We start from the raw sequence: 20,000 nt of genomic DNA, 5'->3' as shown, positions 1-20,000 counted from the left end.
GCCCTGCACCTCACTGCTGCACCTCACTGCTGCACCTCACTGCTGCACCTCACTGCTGCCTAAATAATGACACACATCCTCCATGTCAAAAGGCCGCTCCTGCATTTATTCCTTTTTTCCCTCATTCCCTCGTTCTCTCTCTCCTGGCGTGGCTCCCGTGCTCAGCCAGTCATTACTCAGAGACCTCCGCCCCTTAGCACATAGAGCAAGTCATCATGGGTCCTGAATTAATGAGGCCAATAGGAAGTCTCCCTCTGTAAGCACAATCAGACAGGTTATTCCCTCCACTCCTGTACTTCTCTCTCTCTCTCTCTCTCTCTCTCTCTCTCTCTCTCTCTCTGTCTCTCTCTCTCTCTGTCTCTCTCTCTCTGTCTCTCTCTCTCTGTGTCTCTCTCTCTCTCTCTCTCTCTCTCTCTCTCTCTCTCTCTCTCTCTCTCTCTCTCTCTCTCTCTCTCGGCACTTAATGTCAATGTATCGCCCTCTAATACTCTTTCTTTCATTCTCTTACTTTCTCTCAGGACCAGCTGGTGAAAGAGGACAACATTGACGCGGTGGGGAAGAAACTCCAAGAATATCACAATCAATACCAAGAGAAGAGCAAGGAGTATGACCGGCTTTATGAGGACTACACAAAGACTTCACAGGTACCGTACAGCGCACACTACACTACACCGTTAGCACATCATACCACACACTACACTACACTACACCGTTAGCACATCATACCACACACTACACCGTTAGCACATCATACCACACACTACACTACACTGTTAGCACATCATACAACACACTACACTACACTACACCGTTAGCACATCATACCACACACTACACCGTTAGCACATCATACCACACACTACACTACACTGTTAGCACATCATACAACACACTACACTACACTACACCGTTAGCACATCATACCACACACTACACTACACCGTTAGCACATCATACCACACACTACACCGTTAGCACATCATACCACACACTACACTACACTACACTGTTAGCACATCATACCACACACTACACCGTTAGCACATCATACCACTACACCGTTAGCACATCATACCACACACTACACCGTTAGCACATCATACCACTACACCGTTAGCACATCATACCACACACTACACTGTTAGCACATCATACCACACACTACACCGTTAGCACATCATACCACACACTACACTACACTGTTAGCACATCATACCACACACTACACTACACTACACTGTTAGCACATCATACCACACACTACACCACCGTTAGCACATCATACCACACACACACTACACTGTTAGCACATCATACCACACACTACACTACACCGTTAGCACATCATACCACACACTACACCGTTAGCACATCATACCACACACTACACTACACCGTTAGCACATCATACCACACACTACACTACATTGTTAGCACATCATACCACACACTACACTACATTGTTAGCACATCATACCACACACTACACTACATCGTTAGCACATCATACCACACACTACACTACACCGTTAGCACATCATACCACACACTACACTACACTGTTAGCACATCATACCACACACTACACTACACTGTTAGCACATCATCAGCCAAGGCTAGCTTTTTCAAGCAGAAATTTGCTTCCTGCAACACTAACTCAAAAAAGTTCTGGGACACTGTAAAGTCCATGGAGAATAAGAACACCTCCTCCCAGCTGCCCACTGCACTGAAGATAGGAAACACTGTCACCACTGATAAATCCACTATAATTGAGAATTTCAATAAGCATTTCTCTACGGCTGGCCATGCTTTCCACCTGGCTACCCCTACCCTGGTCAACAACACTGCACCCCCCACAGCAACTCGCCCAAGCCTTCCCCATTTCTCCTTCTCCCAAATCCAGTCAGCTGATGTTCTGAAAGAGCTGCAAAATCTGGACCCCTACAAATCAGCCGGGCTAGACAATCTGGACCCTTTCTTTCTAAATTCTCACTTCTTTCTAAAAAACTCACATCATTAAACCCAAAACAGACCTAGTAACTACCACCAACTATGTTCTATTTTAATCATAATAAAGCAGTGATTATGTCTGTGCCAGGCAGATACATTGACACGATAGATAGGTAGACTTTATTCATTGGAAAGTTGCAGCGTTATTGAGCTGACGAGTGGAAGATTGATGGCCCTGATATCGTGTTAACCCTCTCAGGAGATTCAGATGAAGAGGACGGCCATCGAGGCCTTCAACGAGACCATCAAGATCTTTGAGGAGCAGTGTCACACGCAGGAACGCTACAGCAAGGACTACATGGAGCGCTTCCGCCGGGAGGGCAACGACAAGGAGATTGAGAGGTATGCTCTCTATTTGTCGTCAGGCAAAGTATTGTTTGAGTACAGATTAGTGGTGTCTGGATTGACCTTAAACTTTGAACAGAATCTTATGTTGTGATGGTGATGGACATAGTTATGAATAATGGTAGTAGTAGCACAGTAGTACGCAAACAATATGCGGTATCCTAACCCATCCTCCTCCCCTCTCCGCCTCTCCCCCCCCACATCTTCTCCTCTTCCGCCTCCTCCTCTCCTCTCCCAATCTCCTTCTCCCCTTCTCCTCCCCCTCTCCTCCTCTACCCCACATCTTCTCCTCTTCCTCATCTCTCCTACTCTCCTCCCCTTCTCCTCCCCCTCTCCACCTCCCCTCTCCCCCTCTCCCCCACATCTTCTCCCCTTCTCCTCCCCCTCTCCTCTCCTTCTCCTCCCCTACTCCTCCCCTCCTCTTCCTCCTCCACCTCTCCTTTCCCTCTCTCCTCCTCCCCGTCCCACTATCCTCCTCCTCCCCTCCTCCTTCATCTCTCGTTTCCCTCTCTCCTCCCTCTTCTCGGTCCTGTAGGATCATGATGAACTATGAGAAGCTAAAGTCTCGTCTGGGGGAGATCCACGACAGTAAGATTAGTCTGGAGCAGGACCTGAAGACTCAGGCGCTGGACAACAGAGAGACGGACAAGAAGATGAACAGCCTCAAACCTGACCTCATCCAGCTCCGCAAGATCAGGGACCAGTACCTGATGTAAGTTACTCAGACAGGAAAGAGTTAACATAGAGTAACACCAGAACCTTGTGTAAGTACACTATACAGGAAAGGGTTAACTTACCTTACAGTGAAACGCTTACTTACAAACCCTTAACCAACAATGAGGTTAAGAAAATAAGTGTTAATTAAAAAATAGATAAGTAAAAAACAAAAGTAACAAATAATTAAAGAGCTGGGTGTTACGGTACAGAGTCAATGTGGAGGCTATATACAGGGTGTTACGGTACAGAGTCAATGTGGAGGCTATATACAGGTGTTACGGTACAGAGTCAATGTGGAGGCTATATACAGGGTGTTACGGTACAGAGTCAATGTGGAGGCTATATACAGGGCGTTACGGTACAGAGTCAATGTGGAGGCTATATACAGGGTGTTACGGTACAGAGTCAATGTGGAGGCTATATACAGGGTGTTACGGTACAGAGTCAATGTGGAGGCTATATACAGGGTGTTACGGTACAGAGTCAATGTGGAGGCTATATACAGGGTGTTACGGTACAGAGTCAATGTGGAGGCTATATACAGGGCGTTACGGTACAGAGTCAATGTGGAGGCTATATACAGGGTGTTACGGTACAGAGTCAATGTGGAGGCTATATACAGGGTGTTACGGTACAGAGTCAATGTGGAGGCTATATACAGGGTGTTACGGTACAGAGTCAATGTGGAGGCTATATACAGGGTGTTACGGTACAGAGTCAATGTGGAGGCTATATACAGGGTGTTACGGTACAGAGTCAATGTGGAGGCTATATACAGGGTGTTACGGTACAGAGTCAATGTGGAGGCTATATACAGGGCGTTACGGTACAGAGTCAATGTGGAGGCTATATACAGGGTGTTACAGTACAGAGTCAATGTGGAGGCTATATACAGGGTGTTACGGTACAGAGTCAATGTGGAGGCTATATACAGGGTGTTACGGTACAGAGTCAATGTGGAGGCTATATACAGGGTGTTACGGTACAGAGTCAATGTGGAGGCTATATACAGGGTGTTACGGTACAGAGTCAATGTGGAGGCTATAAGCAGGGGGCACCGGTACAGAGTCAATGTGGAGGCTATATACAGGGTGTTACGGTACAGAGTCAATGTGGAGGCTATAAACAGGGGGCACCGGTACAGAGTCAATGTGGAGGCTATATACAGGGGGGTACCGGTACAGAGTCAATGTGGAGGCTATATACAGGGGGGTACCGGTACAGAGTCAATGTAGAGGCTATATACAGGGGGTACCGGTACAGAGTCAATATGGAGGCTATATACAGGGGGTACCGGTACAGAGTCAATGTGGAGCTATATACAGGGTGTTACGGTACAGAGTCAATGTGGAGGCTATATACAGGGTATTACGGTACAGAGTCAATGTGGAGGCTATAAACAGGGGCACCGGTACAGAGTCAATGTGGAGGCTATATACAGGGGGCACCGGTACAGAGTCAATGTGGAGGCTATATACAGGGTGTTACGGTACAGAGTCAATGTGGAGGCTATATACAGGGTGTTACGGTACAGAGTCAATGTGGAGGCTATATACTGGGTGTTACGGTACAGAGTCAATGTAGAGGCTATACAGGGTTTACGGTACAGAGTCAATGTGGAGGCAATATACTGGGTGTTACGGTACAGAGTCAATGTGGAGGCTATATACAGGGTGTTACGGTACAGAGTCAATGTGGAGGCTATATACTGGGTGTTACGGTACAGAGTCAATGTGGAGGCTATATACAGGGTGTTACGGTACAGAGTCAATGTGGAGGCTATATACAGGGTGTTACGGTACAGAGTCAATGTGGAGGCTATAAACAGGGGGTACCGGTACAGAGTAAATGTGGAGGCTATAAACAGGGGGTACCGGTACAGAGTAAATGTGGAGGCTATAAACAGGGGGTACCGGTACAGAGTAAATGTGGAGGCTATAAACAGGGGGTACCGGTACAGAGTAAATGTGCGGGGGTTAGAGAGGCCAGTACCTTGTGTAAGTTACTCAGACAGGAAAGAGTTAACATAGAGTAACACCAGTACCTTGTGTAAGTAGTCTATGACGGAGTAAAGAGTTACACGCTGTAAGGCTGTAGTAGGGACCAGTACGTTGTGTAAGTAACCCAGACAGCTTATCTGGAGCTCCTACGGGGTTAACTGGAGAGCTGCCATATTAAGCTTGTGCTTCCTCTTAGCTACAGCAGACTCTCTGTTGGGAAGTCCCTGGGCTGCCTGGGGATAGAAAGGCCATGGGTTCTAGGAATCCTGCAAGAGCATTACCTAGCATTACCAGGCCCGCATAGTTTCTATACATAGATTTCTTCAGAAGGGTTGTGGGAGTGCTACTAATTAAATGCGTTTTGTCATCTGTTCGGTTAAATGGAGGAATGACGTGCATAACGAAAGAAGGGCTGTAACTCAAACGTTTTTTAGTAATTTCTCCTCTTTTCATTATCTCTCTCTCCTCTCTTTGTTTGTCTGTCTGTCTCTCTCTTTCTCTCTCTCTCTGCAGCTGGCTCAATCACAAAGGAGTGCGTCAGAAACGAATTAATGAGTGGCTGGGGATCAAGAACGAGAACACAGATGAGTAAGTGTTCAGAGCCCAGTCTCACGGCCTCCCAGCCTCGCGACCTCCCAGCTTCACATCCTCACAGGCCCTCAACCTCACAGCCTCCGAGCTTCACGGCCCCCCAGCTTCACCGCCTCAAGGCCTCTCAGTCCCCTAGCTTCACAGCCTCCCAGCTTTACAGTCCCCCAGACTCACAGCTCTCCAGCCTCACGGCCTCCCAACCTCATGGCCTCCCAGTTTTCACATTCCCCCAGCCTCATGGCCTCCGAGCTTCACCGCCTCAAGGCTTCACAGCCCACCAGCTTCACAGTCCACCAGCTTCACAGCCTCCCAGCTTCACGGACCCCCAGCCTCACAGCTTCACAGCCCCCCCAGCCTTACGGCCTCACAGCTCCCAGCTTCATGGCCTCACAGCCTCATTGGTTCACAGCCTCCCAGCTTCACAGCCCCCCAGGTTCACATCCTCACAGCCCCCCAACTGCACAGCCCCCCAACCTCACAGCCCCCCAGCTTCATAGCCTCACAGCCCCCCAGCCTCATGGCCTCAGAGCTTCATGGCCTCACCGCCTCAAGGCTTCACAGCCCACCAGCTTCACAGTCCACCAGCTTCACAGCTTCCCAGTCCCCCCAGCCTTACGGCCTCACAGCCTCATTGGCTCACAGTCTCCCAGCCCCCCAGGCTTATGGCCTCACAGCCCCCCAACCTCACAGCCCCCCCAGATTCACACCCCCCCAGGTTCACAGACTCCCAGCCCCCTAACCTCACAGCCCCCCAACCTCACAGCCTCCCAGCTTCACAGCACCCCAGCTTCACAGCCTCACAGCTCCCCAGGTTCACAGCCTCCCAGCTTCACAGCCCTCCAACCTCACAGCCTCCCAGCTTCACAGCCTCACAGCCACCCAGGTTCACATCCTCCCAGCCTCACAGCACCCCAACCTCACAGCCCCCCAACCTCACAGCCCCCCAGCCTCACAGTCTCACAGCCCCCCAGCCCTCCAGCCTCACAGCCCCCCAACCTCACAACCCCCAGCCTCACAGCCTCCCAGCTTCACAGTCCCCCAGGTTCACAGACTCCCGGCCCCCCAACCTCACAGCCCCCCAACCTCACAGCCCACCAACCTCACAGCTCCCCAGCCTCACAGCCCCCCAACCTCACAGCCCCCCAGCCTCACAGCCCCCCAACCTCACAGCCTCCCAGCCTCACAGCCTCCCAGCTTCACAGCCCCCCAGCTTCACAGCCCCCCAGCTTCACATCCTCACAGCCCCTCAGCCTCACAGCCCCCCAACCTCACAGCCTCCCAGCCCCCCAACCTCACAGCCCCCCTGCCTCTCAGCTTCACAGCACCCAAGCTTCACAGCCTCCCAGCTTCACAGCCCCCAGGTTCACAGACTCCCAGCCCTCCAACCTCACAGCCCCCCAACCTCACAGCCCCCCAACCTCACAGCCCCCCAACCTCACAGCCCCTCAACCTCACAGCCCTCCAACCTCACAGCCTCCCAGCTTCACAGCCTCACAGCCCCCCAACCTCACAGCCTCACACTGCAAGGCTCATTCTTTCTCTAATGTAGACATACTGTAGCAATATCCTTCACATTGCCGTTGCTCATTCCCAATAGTCATATTTTCACTATACTCATGTTGGAGGAATGTACAGTGCATTCAGACCCCTTGACATTTTCCACATTTTGTTACGTTACAGTGTTATTCTAAAATGTATTAAATATTTTTTCCCCTCATCAATCAACACACAATACCCCATAATGACATCACAATACTCCATAATGACATCACAATACCCCATAATGACATCACAATACCCCATAATGACATCACAATACCCCATAATGACATCACAATACCCCATAATGACATCACAATACCCCATAATGACATCACAATACCCCATAATGACATCACAATACCCCATAATGACATCACAATACCCCATAATGACATCACAATACCCCATAAGGACAAAGCAAAAACAGGTTTTTAGATTTTTTTGCAAATGTTTTTTTATTTTTTTTAAAGATGTCACATTTACATAAGTATTCCGATCCTTTACTCAGTACTTTGTTGAAGGCACCTTCGGCAGTGATTACAGCCTTGAGTCTTCTTGGGTATGATGCTACAAGCTTGGCACACCTGTATTTGGGGAGTTTCTCCCATTCTTCTCTGCAGATCCTCTCAAGCTCTGTCAGGTTGGATGGGGAGCATTGCTGCACAGCTATTTTCAGGTCTCTCCAGAGACCAATCGGGTTCAAGTCTGGGCTCTAGCTGGTCCACTCAAGGACATTAAGAGACTTGTCCCGAAGCCACTCCTGCGTTGTCTTGGCTGTGTGCTTAGGGTTGTTGTCCTGTTGGATGGTGAACCTTCTGAGGTCCTGAGCGCTCTGGAGCAGGTTATCATCAAGGATATCTCTGTACTTGCTCCATTCATCTTTCCCTCGATCCTGACTAGTGTCCCAGTCCCTGCCGCTGAAAAACATCCAATAGCATGATACTGCCACCACCATGCTTCACCGTAGGGATGGTGCCATGTTTCCTCCAGACGTGACGCTTGGCATTCAGGCCAAGGAGTTCAATCTTGGTTTCATCAAACCAGAGAATCTTGTTTCTCATGGTCTTAGAGTCTTTAGGTATCTTTTGCCAAACTTCAAGTGGGCTGTCATGTGCCTTTTACTGAGGAGTGCCGTCCGTCTGGCCACTCTACCATAAAGGCCTGATTAGTGGAGTGCTGCAGTGACGGTTGTCCATCTGGAAGGTTCTCCCATCTCCACAGTAGAACTCTAGAACTCTGTCAGAGTGACCATCGAGTTCTTGGTCACCTCCCTGACCAAGGCCCTTCTCCCCCTGATTGCTCAGTTTGGCTGGGCGGCCAGCTCTAGGAAGAGTCTTCATGGTTCCAAACCTCTTCCATTTTAGAATGATGGAGGCCACTGTGTTATTGGGGACCTTCAATGCTGCAGAAATTGTTTGGCACCCTTCCCCAGAACTGTGCCTTGACACAGTCCTGTCTCGGAGCTCTACGGACAATTCCGACAACCTCATGGCTTGGATTTTGCTCTGACATGCACTGTCAACTGTGGTACCTTATATAGACAGGTGTGCGCCTTTCCAAGTCATGTTCAATCAATTGAATTTACCACAAGTGGACTCCAGTCTAGATGTAGAAACATCTCAAGGATGATCAATGGAAACAGGATGCACCTGAGCTCAATTTCGAGTCTCATAGCAAAGGGTCTGAATACTTATATAAATAACTATTTCAGCCATTTTTTTTTTATAAATTGGCAAAAAAATCTAAAAACCTGTTTTCTCTTGTTATTATTGGGTATTGTGTGTAGATTGCTTAGGAAAACAGTGTATTTAATCTATTTTAGAATAAGGTTGCAACGTAACAAAATGTGGAAAAAGTCAAGGGGTCTGAATACTTTCTGAATGTCCCGTAAATCTGAGGCAATCATTCTCATTTGATATTTTGGCTACATCATAAATCCATCAACTAAAATGAATCCCTGCTAAACCCTATGCTTGTCTCTTTCCCCTGTCTCCTGTGTTTGTAGAGGGTACTTTGTCAGTACAGAGGAGGATGACAACCTGCCACACTATGATGAAAAGACCTGGTTTGTAGGAGACCTGAACAGAACCCAGTCTGAAGACCTCCTACTGGGCAAACCTGACGGAGCTTTCCTCATTAGAGAGAGTAGCAAGAAAGGCTGCTATGCATGCTCTGTAGTGTAAGTACTGAAGTCTATACTAGCTATGTATGCTCTGTAGTGTAAGTACTGAAGTCTATACTAGCTATGCATGCTCTGTAGTGTAAGTACTGAAGTCTATACTAGCTATGCATGCTCTGTAGTGTAAGTACTGAAGTCTATACTAGCTATGCATGCTCTGTAGTGTAAGTACTGAAGTCTATACTAGCTATGTATGCTCCGTAGTGTAAGTGACTCAATATTTACTAGTGATTGAGTCTCTGTACTGATGATGTACCATGGTAATTGTTTTTAAGTTGTGGTAGTTCAATAATGTTATGTGAGTGTGTGAAAAACGGCTGTTATATAAGCAGGTGTCCATGTCCAACTGCTCTGTTTTCAGTTAGACTAGTACTAACACCTCCTCTCTGTCGTCTCTGCAGTGTGGAGGGTGAGGTGAAGCACTGTGTGATTTTCAGCACACCGAAGGGCTACGGCTTCGCTGAACCTTACAACCTTTACAACTCTCTGAAAGACCTGGTCCTGCACTACCACCAGACCTCCCTGGTCCAGCACAACGACTCCCTCAACGTCTGCCTGGCCTACCCGGTCTACACACAGATGCCCTCCTTCTCCGGCCCTTCCCCACGGAGATGAGCCCCCCCCCCTGCCCAGAACCCCAACAGACTACCCACCCTACCTACCCAGCCCCAGGAGGGATGAGGGGACAGGGGGACGGGGTTGGGGGGTACAGGGGTCAGCCTCATAATCCAAACTAGTACCCAGAACCTGAGAAACACCTGAGAGAGGAGAAAAAAGCAACATAAACACTTGCTGCAACACACGTCAGCCACCTTGGAGTTATATATATTTCTACTAGAACAATTGGAGGGCATTCTTTGTAAAGACTGCTTGATTTGCACAAGGAAGTTTTAAATGTTTGTGAATGTGAAAAAACGTAAGGAAAGGAGAAGAGCCGAGTTTCAGGTGACCTAAACTCCAGCCGGGACTCTTTTACAGAAAAACATCATCATGAAAACACTCCATTCTGAGGCTTTGTTTCCCGTCGTCCGTCTGTTTGCCCAAATGATTCTTTTATTTCATTCCTTTTACTTTTTTTTTGCAGAGTTTGTTATCTTTTTTTTTTCATTTGGACAATTAATTTGGTTTACTGCTTATTTGCTAAATGCAAGAGATGATGATGTCGAGTGTTCTCTGTCCCTCTCCGTATGAGAAGCAAAAATAATGTAGCATAACAAATGAAGGACAGTTGTTCAGAGTGTTTCTCCATATAGACTGCTGCTGAAGGGTTGGGGAGGGGAGGGGAGGGGGAATGGGGAGGACGATAGAAGCAGACGGTGGAAGGGAGGGAAGAGTTGAAAGGGGCCACAATGCGGGAGTTAAAAATGGGTTTGTCGTCTTAAAAGAAAAAGCTTTTATATTAAGCAGAGATGGAGAGTGAGTATGTTTTCTTGCTGGATCCTATTTCCTTTGACACATTGTAAGTTACGGTAACGTTACAATCACGATGTTACAGTCCGTACAGAGACCAAAGTTGGCATGAGGAGAGAAAAGTCCACCATTGTGTTTTTCTTAGTCTGTATGAATGGAGAAGAGAAAATAGAGAGCTTGCTTTGTTTGATACCACACATACAGCAGAGTTTTGGGCCAGTGTTCGTCCACTATACTGAAAGGTTTGGATTAAACCAAATGGTACGCACAGACTGAGTTGGTCGATGGGTTTGACCGTCTGGACTCCGGTCACGTCGAGTTAGAAGCACTTATCTAAGAGGAGAGCCCAGGCAAGGACGCACCGTACAGTCTGACACCAGAAACAAACAACCTTAGAAGCTGAAAGAGGTTTTATGTGTGGTTTTAAAACAAGAAGGTGTATGTATGTGCTAAAGTCTGTTTAAAACAAACAGGGACTTGTTGTTTTGGTTACAGAACCTTTGAGACAATAAGCTTTGATCTGAGAGCAGGTAGGGGGCGGAGGGGTTCCAAGCTGACGACACATGCTTTACGTGATGATGATGACGATTAAAACTTGAAGAACGTGCAATCCAACATTGCGTTATGATTATGTAGGTTAGCAGTCACCCGGAGAGCTGAACTAACCCAGCTCCCAGACAGACTCACGGGACAGATCATCAAAGTGCACAGTGAAGCTTTTGAAGAGCGAATTATTTCAACAACCTACAAAAAAAATATTTAGATTTTTTTTTTAACGTGTTTCACTCAAACCTCATACTCGGTGCTTGACTTTATAACCAGTGGAAACATTTCAAAAAATAAATAGAAAGAAAACCATTATAACATTGTACAATAACATTAACAAAATGACAAACAAAACCACAATCTGCCATTTCCAGTATATTCAGTCACTTCTACTTCCTGATATGAAATGTTCTATTCTGATTGGCTGTTGTTCTTGTCTACTGTTTTACCGTTGGCTCTCCTTGCTGCCTATCCAATGAGCCATCTCTCAGACAGACAATGGGCACGTGTGGGGGGTCCTGTCTCTCCCAGACAGTTGTCCCCTCTCTGACTGTGTTAACCTCAGGCCCTATTTGAAGGCCTTGTTGACAGGAGAGGGTAGTGCTGCAGCAGAGGGTTGATTTTGTTCTCAGGGTCACTAAGACAGCTGTTGTAAATGGGACAAGCTCAGCCCTTGTTTACAACTATGAGGAGCAAGCCCCCTCCAAATTTCTGCCCCTTACCGTGCTCTATTGGGGTAAAGACACCACCCCGGCAGCAACACTGTGAGTGTGGTAAGGCCCACTACCAAATTTGATCAAGCAGATAGTTACACATAAAAATGTTTATTCAAATAAGTAGTTCTTGTCACATTTTGAAAACACACTCGTTACAAAGTCAGACTGCAACTGTCTATCGTCTGCAAGGTCTCTACTAAACTACCAGTGGAAACCAGCATGGTGAAGGGGTCACACCAGTGAGAACCAGTACACTCTTAAAAAGAAAGGCGCTATCTAGAACCTAAAAGGGTTCTTCGGTTTTCCTCATAAGAGAACACTGAAGGAACCTGTTTGGTTCCAGGTAGAACCATTTTGGTTCTAGGATAACCCTTTTGGGTTCCATGTAGAACACTTTCCACAGAGTGTTTTACCCAAAAGGGTTCTAGCTGGAAGCAAAAGGGATCTACCTTGAACCTAAAATGGCTTATCCTATGAGGACAGCTGAAAAAAACTTTTTTCTAAGAGCGTATGGTGAAGGGCTCAAACCAATGTAAACCAGTATAGTGAAGGGGTCAAACTAATGTAAACTAGTATGGTGAAGGGGTCAAACTAATGTAAACTAGTATAGTGAAGGGGTCAAACTAATGGAAACTAGTATAGTGAAGGGGTCAAACTAATGGAAACTAGTATAGTGAAGGGGTCAAACTAATGGAAACTAGTATAGTGAAGGGGTCAAACTAATGTAAACTAGTATGGTGAAGGGGTCAAACTAATGTAAACTAGTATAGTGAAGGGGTCAAACTAATGGAAACTAGTATAGTGAAGGGGTCAAACTAATGGAAACTAGTATAGTGAAGGGGTCAAACTAATGTCAACTAGTATAGTGAAAGGGTCAAACTAATGTAAACTAGTACAGTGAAGGGGTCAAACTAATGGAAACTAGTATAGTGAAAGGGTCAAACTAATGTAAATTAGTACAGTGAAGGTGTCATACCAGTGGAAACCAGTACAGTGAAGGGGTCACACCAGTGGAAACCAGTACAGTGAAGGGGTCACACCAGTGGAAACCAGTACAGTGAAGGTGTCACACCAGTGGAAACCAGTACAGTGAAGGGGTCACACCAGTGGAAACCAGTACAGTGAAGGTGTCACACCAGTGGAAACCAGTACAGTGAAGGGGTCACACCAGTGGAAACCAGTATGGTTGAAAGCGTTAGCGTCAGAACGAAGAGGAGCGTTAAAGCCATTGTTATCTAGCTTTGTGGTGGTGGAGTGTAACCCTCATGTTGAATAAATGAATGACTGATGCAGCCTTGGTAGTAGCTAGTCCTCCCTCCCTGCTGAGTATCTCCCCTGTATCTCCTCCACCACAGCACTTAACCTTTGAGCCAATCACTTTATCTACCCTACATCCCACCCCTTTCAATGCCCTTGGAGTAGTGCCCTAAGATAAGCCAGAGTAGGCAGGGGGGGTCACTAGGCCACAGGAGGAGCTGAAAGCCCTTGATAGGGAACACATGCAAGGGAGGAGGGGAGTGGCATGACACCTCTAAAGACTAGAGTCACTCCTGGGGGGGGGGGGGGGGGGGTGATATGGTGTACTGGGGGAAGGAAGGGACTCAGAGTTTATGTTGAATGTACAACTGGATCAGGCTGTTCTGGTAGATGCACATGTGTTTGTGTCTCCTCATCCTTGTTTTTTGGCAAGGACCCTCAGGCAGGATGCTAGGCTACCCTTTTGCTACATAACAGTTTCATAACAAAACCCACTTTAATATCTAGACTGGTAAAACCATGTTTGACAACACCCAGCCAGTAGGCTAGACCTGGTGTCTTTAATTATAAATGGTGTCTATCTGGTTCTAATGGTGTCTATTCATTATAATGATGTCTATATGGTTCTAATGGTGTCAATTAATTATAATGTTATCTATCTGGTTCTAATGGTGTCTATTCATTATAATGGTGTCTATCTGTTTCTAATGGTGTCTATTCATTATAATGGTATCTATATGTTTCTTATGGTGTCTATTCATTATAATGGTGTCTATTAATTATAATGGTGTCTATCTCCTGCTCAGTGGCCCTGCTTTGCTAGGTTTGTCCATGAGGCTTTCCGTAGTTGTAGAGCCCCTGCGAATCTTCACTTCAGTCTCCTCTCCTATCTTGTCCTCCACCATGGTTTGAAGGTTGTTATTTAGTTGACTTTTGGTTTTTACTGGGAGCCTTGTAGGCGTCTGCCTCTATTACTTGAACTGTTGCATCGCTCACTGTTGAATGTCTTTATATTGAAATATATATATAGAAATATATGAAAGAAAATATCTCTGTTGTTCTATGGCGAGCAGGACTGGGTTGACTTTTAAAGATATATAATTACACATGTTTATGTCACAGAAATCATATTAAGCTTCTTTGCAAGGAGGGAAGGAAGGAGGTGCTTTGTAAACTTTCTCAGAAATATGCTAAGATTATGTTTGTTGATGAGAGCTTGTCTGATATTGCACACATCACTCTTTGCATCTTAAACGGTGCCCTATTCCCTATATAGTCCACTACTTCTGGTCAAAAGTAGTGTTCTAGGGAATACTGTCTCATCTTAAGCCGCCATTTTCTGCAGTAATTCAAAGCATTTCTCATCTATGATGCTAAATATGTACTTTTTTTCTTCCTCTTGCTGTAGTCGTGTTGCTCCTCTAGTTTCTCTCTGTATACTTCCCCCTGGCGTTGAGACCAAACATTTCAGTTGACTTCATATTTAGCCTTTAGTTGTTGATAGTTTCGAAAGGGACGTTTGTTTCCATGTTTTATATTATTTCCATTGTCTTGCTTGCAAAAGAACGCAGAAGTTAATATGGTACAGTAGCTAGCTAGCATTTAGGTTGTCAGAGTGAGTGAGTGTCCCGTATAGTTAGCTAGCATCCCCTCTTAGTGATAATGCTAATTATCAGTAACAGTAATTATCATGAAGTATGATAATAATGAATTATTGGGGATAGATGTTCCTGTGTGATATTTGAGGTATAGGATCTATACTAAAGGTCATTGATTTGGCTGTCCTCACTAAGCAGTGTGGTTGAGGATAGTTTGCAGTCTTTTGTCTATTTAAATTAGACCTAATGTTTTCTCCACTTTGAAGGCAAGGAGAGATACAGGCAGATTCATTCTTAACCCAGGGTTGTATTTTCCTGGTTAACCAGGTTTCTCTCCACACTCGTGATGTGAGTGGGTTCATTGGTCCATTTTACTATGCGTGTCATTGGTGTGATTCCTCTTAGTTTTGTTAAGGTTGTAAAGACCTCTTACTTCACCAAAAACACTCCCTGTGTCTGTCTCTTGTTTTCTCACAACACAGTCAGATATTTGCACACGTTGATCCAGTCAGAGAGATGGTTGCTCTCTCTCCCTCTCAGCTTGGAAAGGTGTATATGAGACAAGTACAATGAGTTTCCCCCTGTCCAGTGGTTTGTCTTAAGAGAACAAGTGATTGTCAGTCTCTGCAGGACAGAAAGCAACTGTCCTTTCTTTTGCTCTTTCACTCCAGAACTCATGCAATATTCCTTTCCTTTACTATCAAGGGTCAGGGGTCAGGGACAGAGATGTGTTTATGAGAGAACGCCACTGGTGTGTTTCTGTGGAACCATGGTCAGTGGGGGGGGGGGGGGGGGGGCAAGATTTGCTGCACATACTATGAGACTTTGGGAGGGAAATACATTTGGAAGGGTTTGGAAGGGGGGCCGAACCAACGTATATATGTTACCCAAGTTTACTTTTGAACTGTTTTAACTCAACAGTTTTCTGTGTGAAAACCAAACACTAAGTTGGAGTTACAGGTACAGGGCCATGCAGGCTTAGGTTTCCTACAGTACCCCAGGACTGTTATGTAGCTATAATGTCTGTTGTTCTTCTTGTTGCCCTCAAGCAGTTCTGCAAAGTTTTATTTGCAGCCAGTGAGGTTTGAATATGTTGAGATTCTCACTGGGAGTCTTCTGTGTTCTTGCCACTGCTATCTGATCACAATACCCAGCACAGCCTCAAGGAGTACAGCTTATACAAAAACATCTGCATTTCAAAAGAAAATAGAAAGAGAAAAAAACCGTTTTGAAGAAAATAAAAGTGTATATGACTGTGTCCCTATTCCCTCTTTTGACGTACAGATCCAGCATGCATCTTGGGTACTATTGACTGTTGTTTTTGTGTATAAAAGAAAAATTGAAGAAAAAAAATCAGTTAAAAAAAACAACTGTTATTTGTCTGTTTATGGTGTATTCAGATCTGAATTGAATCTAGCTAACTAAACAAGTCACTGCTTCCAGCTGAACCAAGTTAGTCCTATTATTGTCAGGTGTATAACATTAGAACTAATGTAATACTGAGAAAGAGGAACTGCACAGCAATACAAATGTGTGTTTTATTATTGTGTGCTTGGCAACTGTCTCTCCATATTACAATATCTGTCAATGTTTGAGACATACATTCAGTACAATATAATATGCTTTGAATGTTCGACCTGTAAACCGCTTATTGCGTGGCTTACAGTACACAACTTACTCACGTAATCCAACAATTATTCTTACTATTTCACAGACTGTTGGCAGCATTTTGTAACTCCACCAGTTTTTGTTATGCAGGCCAATGCTTAGACACAATATCAGCAATAAGATATTCCTCTTTTATTAAGATAATTACTGATAATAATGACGACTATATAATTGTGTGTTTCTGGAGCGACATTGGTGTTGTTGCATGTGGATGGTCATAGTGATGTCTTCCTCTCCTACTTTGAGCAGTTTTATACTCTGCAGACCATTCAAACAGAGACCTCTTTCTCAGGATTACACGTCATCATACAAACCTTGCTTCTGGCTTCTATGGGTATTTCTGTCTTCATTTACGTTGGTTTTAATTCCATCACAGTACACTACTTTACTTTGCAATAGTTTGTATAGGTTGTAAAATCTCAATTTGTTATGAGCTCAACTCATGTACGTTATCAATGGAACTCCACCATATTGATTTCTCTGGCAGAATAAAGATACTATTTTGTTGAAACACCTTGTTGCCTCTGTAATGTGTTGTAGGTCAAAGGGGAATGAATGGGCATCACCAGATCAACATTACAGTTTCAACCTACTCACTGACTTTGGGCTTTAAGGATAATTTGCAAGTATTTTAATTTCATGCATCTTGCCAGCTAGTTAACGTAAGCCATCTAGCAAGAACTCGTAACATATCGTACGTTTCTCAGAGTTGTAACATATTGTATTTTGCTCAGTCGAAATGGATGATGGACAACCACAAATGAATACATATCATACTAAATGGAGTGTGTCAGATTTACGTAAAGAATAATACGAAATGCTCTGACACCAGGTTGTGATACCAATACTGCATAGAGTTGAGCATGCCGTGATCAATATGGTTGATGAATAAGAATTAACCATCACACCTGTCTTATTGGCATTGATGTAAAAATAAATAGAGATTCAAGGGATTCCTTCTATCTACGTAGAACTACTTTGGATGCTAACAAAACACAAGAGAGTTGCTACTAAAGCCTAGTTCTAGTGAAATGTACGTGTTTATTTTCTCTCTGTTAGAAAATCCATCTGTTAAATCCAGCTCTAGAGTAAAATCAATAGGGATAAGCACGAGTGATTTCTTAATAAATGATGAGTGGGTTCAGACCTAAATCCATGCTCCCATTCCATCTGTACTAACTACAGTAGCCTGTCTGTGGACTGGAAACACACAAACCTTGAACAGCGGAGAACCCCATGAGACCAAACTACTAAAGTAAGGATGGATGTTTGATATTTTCTTCTTCTCTTTCTTTCTCTTCTTCTTTCTGTCACTACTTTGAGTTTGAAATACGATTCAATTCAATTAAAATGTTGCTCTATTTCCATGTTGTGAGGTTGGTAATTAAAAGTGTGTGAGGGGGTGGGGGGGGGGGGGGGGGTTAGAAACCATGATACAGCTGCAATTAGCATGTGAATTAACACAGGTTTAACAGAGCTTTTAGAGGGAATCGGAGCGTCACAGCTAGTCATCTGCCACGTGACAGGAATGGAGATATCTGGAGGCTTTTTGTTTGAAAAGATGGTCTTTTATCTGGGGATCTTGGTTGAGAGATTAGCATAGGGTTGCAGTATGAATCTGTTTCTCAAACTGTTAACTCTGTTCTTCCCTCTCTTCACCCATTTCTTCATTCACTATTTGTCCAACTACTGTTTAGTTAGTCACTGGCGTTATAATTCAGAATCCTCCAAAAAATAGAATCCTCAATCCGTATCACGGAAGATCCACAGTAAAGCACAATTAGAATTAATCTTAGATGTTATGTCCCCTATATAGAGAACTTTGAATGGTTCTGGAACTGTTCCGACTAACATTTTGGCGTACAAAGTGCTCTGTGAATGTTGTAGAATCCAGTGCCTTATAAAGCCCAGTCTGTCTGTTCTCACTACCACTGTCAGACGAGCTGATTCGAAGTGTCCGGTTTCACACCCCACATTTGCGTAAGAAGTGCCATGTCATACTTTCTGGCCTTCCAGACAAATAATTGATTTGCTCATCCTCTGAGCGCCGGAGCCCAGCCAGGGAAATAGTTTGCAGTTGTAGCACCTCCTATCTTAGATAGGTTGGTACGAAAGGGGAGGGTACCATCTCATTGTGACACTCTCAACTGGATTTAGACCTCTCGCTATGAAAAAATAGGGAATAATTGAATAGAATTGAAACAAGACCACTTTGTCTTGGTCAGAGAGGGCCTATTCCCCCACTTTGTCTTGGTCAGGGAGGGCCTATTCCCCCACTTTGTCTTGGTCAGAGAGGGCCTATTCCCCCACTTTGTCTTGGTCAGAGAGGGCCTTTTCCCCCACTTTGTCTTGGTCAGAGAGGGCCTATTCCCCCACTTTGTCTTGGTCAGAGAGGGCCTATTCCCCTACTTTGTCTTGGTCAGAGAGGGCCTATTCCCCCACTTTGTCTTGGTCAGGGAGGGCCTATTCCCCCACTTTGTCTTGGTCAGAGAGGGCCTATTCCCCCACTTTGTCTTGGTCAGAGAGGGCCTATTCCCCCACTTTGTCTTGGTCAGAGAGGGCCTATTCCCCCACTTTGTCTTGGTCAGAGAGGGCCTATTCCCCCACTTTGTCTTGGTCAGAGAGGGCCTATTCCCCCACTTGTGTTGATTAGGAATAAAATCGATAATTCATTTTCATATTTTCACTATTTTCAATAATTGTACTATGTACTTTAGCTTGTGTCCTCAAAAGTGAGTACACCTCAGCAATGTTTTATTTCATTTTTAACCAGAGTTCCAAACTTTCCAAGAACTATGTAGCATTACCAGTTATTGTTTATGGCCCTCTCATTACAAATAATTACTGTTGGGTATGTCTATTTAGGAACAAATCTACATTTTGCATTATTATTCAAGAGTTAAAGGCAAGAGTTAAAGGCAATGTTCCCGCATTCGCAGATACTGCATTCAAACTCTGCATATGTCAGCTTACTTGAAATTACCTTTAAATACGTATTGAATCAAGCCCTTAAATTACTGGTGGACGTGTTTGAAGCTAAGGACTGGATTCAATCCGTATCGTGCTAAAATGAAAAGGTCATTTATGACTGAGTCGACATATGCAGCGTTTACTGTGAATGCAGCCTCCGCGACCGCGGGAACATTGCCTTTAATTGTCAATCAAAAAAACCTTTCCCTGTAGTTGTTTACCGCTTTCCCTGTAGTTGTAACACTTCCTATCTTAGATGGGGTGGTACAGCATCAGATAACAGACTATCCGTTCAGGCAGGATCATTCAGAGCAACTTACAGGTTCACCACGCAGAGGGTTAACTTAACCTTCTCCCCAAATCAGTAAACCCTTCAATTAATCAGCTCCTGTTCCCCTAGACCCCCCCCCCCACACACACATCTTAAACTCTGCAACAAGTCCTCTTCCCC

At 45.0% G+C, this 20,000-nt stretch overlaps 1 protein-coding gene across 2 annotated transcripts in view; it reads left to right on the top strand.

Annotated features, from left to right (window-relative positions):
• The window catches only part of LOC109879398 (phosphatidylinositol 3-kinase regulatory subunit gamma), a 34,926-nt gene extending 17,834 nt beyond the window's left edge, over nucleotides 1–17,092 (top strand). For both annotated transcript variants that reach the window (XM_031785596.1, XM_031785597.1), the window contains 6 exons: nucleotides 519–644; nucleotides 2,210–2,352; nucleotides 2,891–3,067; nucleotides 5,586–5,660; nucleotides 9,211–9,384; nucleotides 9,786–17,092. In XM_031785596.1, the coding sequence (XP_031641456.1) occupies nucleotides 519–644; nucleotides 2,210–2,352; nucleotides 2,891–3,067; nucleotides 5,586–5,660; nucleotides 9,211–9,384; nucleotides 9,786–9,999 (909 nt within the window). In that variant the 3' untranslated portion in view covers nucleotides 10,000–17,092. The remainder of the gene's footprint in view (nucleotides 1–518; nucleotides 645–2,209; nucleotides 2,353–2,890; nucleotides 3,068–5,585; nucleotides 5,661–9,210; nucleotides 9,385–9,785) is intronic.
• Nucleotides 17,093–20,000: the final 2,908 nt, after the last annotated feature.

Source organism: Oncorhynchus kisutch, linkage group LG13, assembly GCF_002021735.2.
Source record: "Oncorhynchus kisutch isolate 150728-3 linkage group LG13, Okis_V2, whole genome shotgun sequence".
Lineage (NCBI taxonomy): Eukaryota > Metazoa > Chordata > Actinopteri > Salmoniformes > Salmonidae > Oncorhynchus > Oncorhynchus kisutch.
This window is presented reverse-complemented; position numbering and strand designations above follow the sequence as displayed.